Raw genomic sequence first — 8326 nt, 5'->3', positions numbered from 1 at the left:
CCGGGCGGCCGTGGCCGTGGCCGTGGCCGGAGGGGGACCAGGGACAGCCGCTCAGCCGTCCAGCTCTCCGGGGTGGGGCTGGAAGAGGAGCCACGAGGTTCTGCGGGTCCCAGGCAGAGCCTGGGAATGGGGTTTCAGCGGGGGTGCCATTTTCCTCAATGGAGACGAAATGGGATGAACTTCCTACATTCTTCTAGATGATTCTACGCAAATTACTTTTTTGTGTGAATTTTTAGGGACAGAATTTTTAGGAGACTCAGGAGCGGGGGCTGCTTGGTGAGATGGGATCGTTCTGCCTCTCATCACCCACCCCCCCGCACCCCGCCTTTCCGTGGGCCTGCGTGGGTCTCGCTTGTCCCGGGAGGCGGGCGGGCCTCACAGCTGAGCATTCCAGGCTGCTCCTTGGGCCCAGGGTCCTGCCCGTGGCGCCACGGACGCCGTGGGCTGCGTGGTTCTTGGTGCGGGCCGTCCTGTGCAGTGACCTCTGGCCTGGACCTGCCAGATGCCAGCGGCACCAGCCGTGCCCTCAGCCTGACCCAGTGTCTGGGCAAAGCCCCGCCCTTCCCACAGCCCCAGCACAACGCCGGCGGGCATGGCCCTCGCCGGACAGCCCGCCACGATGCTCACTTGAAGCTTTTGGTCTGAAACGTGAGGAATGACGGGAAGGAGGTAGACATGGCTGACCGTCTTCAGGGTTTACCCTGCAGACAGAATTGTTACTCCAAACATTTCCAACTTGGCTGCAGTGGTTTGTTTTCCGAAAAGGAGAAAGGCTATCAGCTGAAGGACAGCCACCCCTCATTCCTCTGCTTCCCTTCCCCCGTCTGCCGGCTCAGCATTTCCCAGGAAGCCAGGAACCATGGCCCTCTCCCGGGGCCTGGTCCCTCCTCCGTGGGGAGCTGGGGGAGGGCCTCTTCCTCCCGGCCTGGCCGTCAGGGCCCTGGGAGGCTGGGGGGGGGGCAGGCCGGGGTGGGCTGAGTCCCGGGGGCGGGCTGGGGGCAGGCGCCCCTTTATTCTCTCACCCTGTGCCTGCCCCCTGCCCCTTCTCTCTCTGGGGCGTTCCTCCCCCCCCCCCCCCCTCCCCAAGGCCGCCTGCCTTCTGCCACTACCTGGTCCTGTGCCGCCCAGGCTCCGGCCTCCTCTCTGCCACCGGTGGGCTCGCTCCCTAACGGCTCTGTCACCGTGTCCTGCTTCTCCCGGCTGAGGCCCCCCACCCCCCAGCTCCGGGAGTCAGGCCTGTGGACGTCTTCTCCAGGAGACCGGAGGCTGTTACTGTGACGCCTCTTGTTGTTTAAATGGTTCAGAGACGCGGGGACCGAGCCCAGCGCATGCGGGGGTGTCTCCCTGTTCACCAGGCACCTGCCCGGGCTCACAGACTGAGGGGTTGTGCCCAGTGTTACTGAGCAGTCTCCAGGCAACACTGTTATAGCTTGGAAATGTCCCAAGCCTTTAGGATAATCTGATGTTCCTCTCTCTCTCTTTAAAAAAGTGTTTTAATTGATTTTTTAGAGAGAGGAAAGGAGGGGGAGAGAGAGATAGAAACATCAATGATGAGAGAGAATCACGATCGGCTGCCTCCTGCACGCCCCCTACTGGGGATGGAGCAAACAACCTGGGCCTGTGCCCTTGACCGGGAATCGAACCCTGACCTCCTGGTTCCTAGGTCAAGGCTCAACCACTGAGCCAAGCTGGCCGGGCTACATGCTCTCTGAACGCGGAAACGAGGTCCTTGTCAGTAAATGACATCCCTGGGTGGGAACCAAGGTCCGCTTACTGGGACAGCGGGCGCCTCCTCGGAGGGAGGGAGGGCGGGCTGCGATGGGGCTTCGTGGTGTGGGGTGACCCCGCCCCTGCCCCGTCTGCTCCCGCAGGAGAGCCCATGAGCAGCGAGCACCTCCACCGGGCGGTCAACGTGAACGACGAGGACCTGCTGCTGCGGATTCTGCGAGGAGGGTGAGAGGCTTTTATTCACACGTACCCAGCGCCACGTGGTGCCGAGACGCGCTCGATGCCCTTTATCTGACCTGCGGAGCGTGCCCCAGGCCCGTGACCGGCTCCAGCCCGCAGTTCAGGTGACCGGTGAGCCCAGCGCAGTTATCAAAGGCGATGGTCCCGCCCCGTGTCCCTGCTCCGCTTTGTAATCATTTAATGAAATCGGAGGGAGGCAATGGCAGGCCGCAGTGCAGTGTCTCCTTCCCAGAAAGCTGGCTCCCCGGCGCAGCCTGCAGGCAAGTTCAGCCCCAACGTCCCTGTCTGGTTCCCGGTGAGCCCAGGGCCCGGCCGGCTGCTGCTCACGTCAAGGCCGGCTCACCGGTGTATGTGTGTGTGTGTGTGTGTGTGTGTGCTGACCTCTTCTCTCTGTTCCCAGCACCGTGAAGGTGGACATTCCCAACAAGCTGGGCCTCACCGCGCTCATGGTGGCTGCGCAGAAAGGGTACACCAGGTGGGCGGGGCCTCCTGTCCTACCTGCACTGATGGGCGGGGCTCCTGTCCTACCTGCAGTGATGGGCGGGGCCTCCTGTCCTACCTGGAGTGATGGGCGGGGCTCCTGTCCTACCTGGAGTGATGGGCGGGGCTCCTCTCCTACCTGCACTGATGGGCGGGGCTCCTGTCCTACCTGCACTGATGGGCGGGGCCTCCTGTCCTACCTGGAGTGATGGGCGGGGCTCCTCTCCTACCTGCACTGATGGGTGGGGCCTCCTCTTCTATCTGCAGTGATGGGCAGGGCCTCCTGTCCTACCTGCAGTGGTGGGCGGGGCTCCTGTTCTACCTGCAGTGGTGGGCGGGGCTCCTGTTCTACCTGCAGTGGTGGGCGGAGCCTTCTCCGAAGGCTGCAGCCAGGCTGGGGCAGGAGGGAAGGGGGTGGGGAGGAACGAACCCCGCTTTCTTCTCTTTCCAATTGCACCCCACACAACACACACCCTGGGTCCGGAAGTTACACCGCAGCAGCGGGAAAGCAGGTGCCCAGCTCACGCGAGGGAGCGAGGGCGCCGTTGACCACACTTTCCTCATCCTGGAAAAAATCATTGGGATTTAAATTTCCTTTTTGAAAAAAGGGGGGAAGGATATTAATTCTGGAAAACACACTCCCCGGTGGGATGCTAAGACCTAACTCTCCGAGACCCACGTCATCGTCTCTATTCCACACGGAGATGGACTAAATACCGATCGCTTGTTTGCCAGTCACATCGGCATTTTAACTACAACCCACTTTTTCAAAATAGAGCTTCATTTTCACTTTAGAACACGTTTCACGTGGGCGCTAACGTGGCTGAGCCATAGTTTGGTGGTTCCGATTGCGAGGCGGAGTTTGCTTCCAGTGAGCAGTTCCTGGAAAGGGCACCCCCCCCCTTTTCGGGGTGAACGGGGGCAGGCAGGGCTCTGGCTGCTGGCCCAGCGATGGGGTCTGCGAGGCCGCGCTGAGCCGGAGCGGAGGGCGGGTGAGGGCGTCTGGCCGGCGGCCGGCCCTCCGTCGGAGCTGCTGGCCCAGCCGCCTCTCCTTCAGGCTTGTGAAAATCCTCATCGCCCACGGCACGGACGTGAACCTGCGGAACGGCAGCGGCAGGGACAGGCGAGTGGCGGGCACACAGTCTCCCTGGCGCGTCCCTGGGCTTCGTCCGCGGGTCTGCACCCCACAGGAGAGGGGGACAGTTCCCCGGTCCCTCACCCAGCGGGCGATGGGTGTCCGCCTGGCCGTCCCCAGGACCCGGGATTTCCTCCTCGGGGGGAGCAGGGCGGGGCCCGGGGCCGCGGGGCCGGGCCCGCTCACAGCCGCGCCCCCCCAGCCTGATGCTGGCGTGCTACGCGGGGCACCTGGACGTGGTGAAGTGCCTCCGCGGCCACGGCGCCTCCTGGAGGGCGCGCGACCTGGGCGGCTGCACGGCGCTGCACTGGGCGGCCGACGGCGGCCACTGCCACGTGGTGGAGTGGATGCTGAAGGACGGCTGTGAGGTACACCTCCCCCGTTAGCTGAGGGGTACAGGCCCCCATTAGCTGCCAGGTATGCCCCCCCGCCATTCAAAGCCGTGAAATGAAGGGTTGGGCGTGGGGACAGGGAGCCACGGGAGATGTGGGAGGGCGTGCGAGTCTGTCTCTGAGGCGGGGACGTGGGTGGGGGTCCCCTGGGCACTCGGGGCGTCTCAGCATAGCCACAGGGCCTCACCTCGCTTCCCTTGAGTGTCAGTGTGACCCCCACCAGCCAGCCCCCGGCCTCACCGAGTTGGGAGACGTGTCTGAATGAGGGGCGCCTGGGCAGGTCCTCACGTCGGTAAGTTCCCACGGACGCGTGCACGCAGGAGGAACCAGCGTGGCGCCCCCTGTGCCTCCAGGTGGACGCTGTGGACGCCGGCTCGGGCTGGACGCCCCTCATGAGAGTGTCGGCCGTCTCGGGGAGCCCGAGGGTCGCCTCCCTGCTGATCGACGCTGGCGCCGACGTGAACACGAAGGACAAAGACGGGAAGACGCCCCTGATGGTGGGCCCCTCGGCCAGCTCCCCATGGCCGGGCGGTTCTGGGCGCTGAGCTGTGTCCCCGCCCTGGGCCTGGGGGGGGGTTTCCCCATCGGCCTGTCAGCAAAGGCCTGACCATGTCACCATCGCACCTTGGTGTCTTTTCACAACTATTTCTTTAAAAAAAAATTTTTTATTGATGTCAGAGAGGAAGGGAGAGGGAAAGGGAGAGAGATAGAAGCATCCATGATTGGAGAGAATCATGGATCGGCTGCCTCCTGCCCGCCCCACACTGGGGTGGAGCCCACAACCCGGGCCTGTGCCCAGACCGGGAATGAACCCTGACCTCCTGGTTCATGGGCTCAACCCCTGAGCCCCACCGGCTGGACCGCAGCCCTTTCTTTAAGAACTGCTCCCCGGGCCCAGGCCGTGGCAGGACCAAAGAGGTCTGTCCCTCAGAGGGCGCCGTCTCGGTGCGGGGAGGGGCAGGTCCACGTCCGTGTCCCCTCACACGCACACGCCTGCCCGCCACGGCCCCGCCTCCGGTTCACCCACCGCCGAGATCCCTCCCTGCGGGGCGCAAGGCGCCCACTCCCCCAGCCTGTCCGTCCCCCTCCCGTCCAGGTGGCCGTGCTGAACAACCACGAGGAGCTGGTCCAGCTGCTGCTGGACAAAGGGGCGGACGCGGGCGTGACCAACGAGGTGAGTGAGGGCGCGCGGTGCCCCCGGGGGACGGCACCCGCCCGGCGCCACGTCACCCTGTCGCCTGTTCCCCTCCAGTTCGGCAAAGGCGTCCTGGACATGGCCCGGGTGTTCGAGCGGCAGGTGGGTGCCCGCGCCCCGGCCCCTCCGCGCGGTGCCCCGGGGACCCCGCCCGGTGACGCCGCCTGGCCCTGGCCCTGGCCCTGTCCCGTCCGCAGAACGTGGTGTCCCTGCTGGAGGAGAGGAGCCGGCAGAAGCCCAAGAGGCTGCCCGCGCTGCTGCCGGCCGGCCCGGGCGCCGCGTGTCTGCGGAGGGCGGGCGGCCGGCCGCCCGGCGTGGCCGTGGAGCGGGAGCAGGAGGGCCTGCGCCTCTGAGCCGACGTGGAGTGTTTATTTAGCCGGAGATTCGCGGTGACTTTTGTAACACAGCGCCCCCCTGTGAAATACACCTCTTACCTCTCCAGCGTGTGGTCCCTGGCGCCGCGGGGCGGGGCGGGGGGGCTGCTCGCACGTGTGCCTTTCAAACCATTATTTATTTATTCATGTATCTATCTTTCTGTTGTTACATTTATATTATACATTTTAAAATATAATTATTTATTGTAAAATATATATTTTTATTGATTTCAGAGAGGAAGGGCGAGGGAGAGATAGAAACATCCGTGATGAGAGAGAATCACGGACCAGCTGCCTCCTGCAGGCCCCACACCGGGGGTGGAGCCAGCACCCGGGGCCTGTGCCCGGACCGGGAATCGAACCGTGACCTCCTGGTTCCTGGGTTGACGATCAGCCACGGAGCCACGTGGCCAGGCACACCTGTGCCCTTTGGACTCAGACCATCCGTGGACCGGAGCTGCATAAACATCCGGGCCTCCGTCATCCTGCCCCGTCCCCGCTGTCCAGGATCTGGTGGGATCCTGCCCCTGGCGTGGTTTCAGTGACGGTGTCCTCCCCCCGCCAAGCCCCCAGAGGTGGCGCCCTGTGGGTGTTCCTGCTGGAGGGACGCCCCCACATGCGAGGCCTCCTCTCAGCAGCCGGTCTCCCGCCAGCACAAACCCCATGTCCACACTCCAATGCGGCCCTCGGGGGGCGTCCGGGGGAGGGTTGGCCCTTGCCCAGCAGCCCGTCGGGGCACGTGCTGGCCTGTCCGCCGGGACAGCGGCACCACCGGCTGGCAGGCTGCCCGCGTGCCCGGAGGAGGCGTTACACGGAGCCTCTGAGCAGAGAAGCTGCTGGTGCCGGGCGCAGCCCAGAGGCAGGGGGAGGCAGCGCAGCGAGGGTGGGAGGGGAGCTGAGACCGGAGGTGGGGCTTTCACAGACACACAGTCCCCCCTCCCCCACAGCGGTCCATGTCCACATTCAGGGGTTCGTTACCGCAGCACAGCCGAGCCGAGACGGCTGCCGACAGGGCCCCGCGGGATGTCTGTGAACGCACTTCTCCACAAACCCGCGGGCATCTCCCAGGTGCCATGGTCTCCAGTCTTATTTTACCCAGGTGCTCAGAAACTCGGGTGGATACCGGTTCATCAGATGTCTCCTTGGCATCTCTGTAACCATACGATGGCATGTTTCCTACAATCTGTCCATCGGGAGACTAGGACTACTAGATTTAAACATGTTTCTATTGATTTTAGATGCTTCAGAGAGGAAGGAAGAGAGAGAGAAAGAGAGAGGGAAATATGGATGTGAGAGAGAAGCACTGACTGGTTGCCTCCCACATGTACCTCGACCCGGGATTGAACCCACAGCCTGGGCTGTGCCCTGCCCGGGAAGGGAGCTGCCGCCCTTTGTTGTGTGCGGGGTGGCGCTCTGATGACGGAGCCGGCCGGCCGGGCGCGGATGGCTAGGTTTTGGCTGTGGAGCCATCCTTGTACCGCCGAGGTCATCTCCCTGGGTTGGCATGGACTCTGGATTCTGTCTGCTCACGTGCTGAGTGCCTCTGCTTTTTATCTTTTTCCTCAACGAGATTAGGTGGTAGTTTATCTCATGTTTTAATTTTCCCAAAGAAACCACCTATGGCTTTTTATTAGTTTTACTTTTTCTAATTATACTTTAAAAATAATTTTATTGATTTCAGAGAAGAAGGGAGAAGGAGATGGAAACTTCAATGATGAGAGAGAATCGGTGATTGGCTGCCTCCTGCACACCCCACACTGGGGTTCCAGCTCACAACCCCGGCCTGTGCCCTGACCGGGAATGGAACCGGGACCTCCTGGCTCATACACGGACGCTAACCCCTGAGCAACACCAGCCGGGCTAATTTTTACTTTCTATTTTTTCCTTCTACCTCCTCCCCCGACCCCCCACCGATTTATTTATTTATTGATTCCTGTTGTAACTTTTTAGGGTGGATATTTCCTTTTTCTCTTGTTTGTTAACATGTGAATTTAGAGTTATGGTATTCCCATAGGGAGTTTCCTCAACTTTCCCACGAAAAGATCCTTTTAAAACCCTCGTCTCTGGGCCACATCTCAGACCCCCGAACCGAAGTCTCCGGGGAGCGGACACGGCCCCGGGTCTCAGGGAGCATCCAGCGAGTCCTCGCAGCTCGGGAGCGAGAGGCGGCCTGGGGGCCCGTTGCCTCCGGGGCCTCGGTGGTGTCTCCTGAGTGATCTACACCCCGTCTTCCATTTGTCACATTTCCACGGCAGAGAACGGAAATATTCTCTGCTTCCAGTGCATTATACGCGGGGATTTGTCTGCAGTTCTTAGAATTTGAGTTTTCTTTGCTACTTCATGTACAAAACGACACTTATATTTTCCACAGCCCCCTCTGAAGTGTCTGCTCGAAGTGTTCCATTTGCTGTATGTCAGTTTTAGCTACGCTATTAGCCACGTCTGAGGTCTTCTAAATAGTCACTTTCCCCCACTTGCCTTGTCCGGGAATATAAAGACCTCGTTCCCATTCTGTGTATCTATTTTTCTCTCTGTCTGCTTCGGGTCTTTATGAAGATAGATGCAGTTCTTTTTAACCACTGTAACCAGATTTCCATTTTGCTTAGCTTTTCACTCTGGGTAAGTCTCTCGGAAATGGCTCCACTCTGCCTGCCTGCTCCCTGGATCTCTCTCCTGTGGGTCTGTGTCCTCCTCCCCCTCGCACCCCGCGCCCACGTGTGCGTGGGACCATCCTCCGGCTCGTCCTGCCACGTGACCAGTTCACGGGGTGGCAGCTTGCACC

At 61.7% G+C, this 8326-nt stretch overlaps 1 protein-coding gene across 1 annotated transcript in view; it reads left to right on the top strand.

Moving 5' to 3' along the window:
• Positions 1-7555, top strand: part of FANK1 (fibronectin type III and ankyrin repeat domains 1) — a 23016-nt gene extending 15461 nt beyond the window's left edge. The window contains exons 4-11 of the mRNA XM_084904584.1: positions 1872-1953; positions 2369-2443; positions 3506-3571; positions 3786-3951; positions 4329-4472; positions 5072-5149; positions 5228-5272; positions 5368-7555. Of these exons, the coding sequence (XP_084760710.1) occupies positions 1872-1953; positions 2369-2443; positions 3506-3571; positions 3786-3951; positions 4329-4472; positions 5072-5149; positions 5228-5272; positions 5368-5523 (812 nt within the window). The 3' untranslated portion in view covers positions 5524-7555. The remainder of the gene's footprint in view (positions 1-1871; positions 1954-2368; positions 2444-3505; positions 3572-3785; positions 3952-4328; positions 4473-5071; positions 5150-5227; positions 5273-5367) is intronic.
• Positions 7556-8326: the final 771 nt, after the last annotated feature.

The sequence above is a fragment of the Pipistrellus hanaki genome (assembly GCF_964339955.1).
Source record: "Pipistrellus hanaki genome assembly, chromosome: 14".
In the NCBI taxonomy this organism is placed as follows: Eukaryota; Metazoa; Chordata; class Mammalia; order Chiroptera; family Vespertilionidae; genus Pipistrellus; species Pipistrellus hanaki.
Note: the sequence above shows the minus strand (reverse complement) of the source record. Positions and strands in the feature narration are given on the sequence as shown.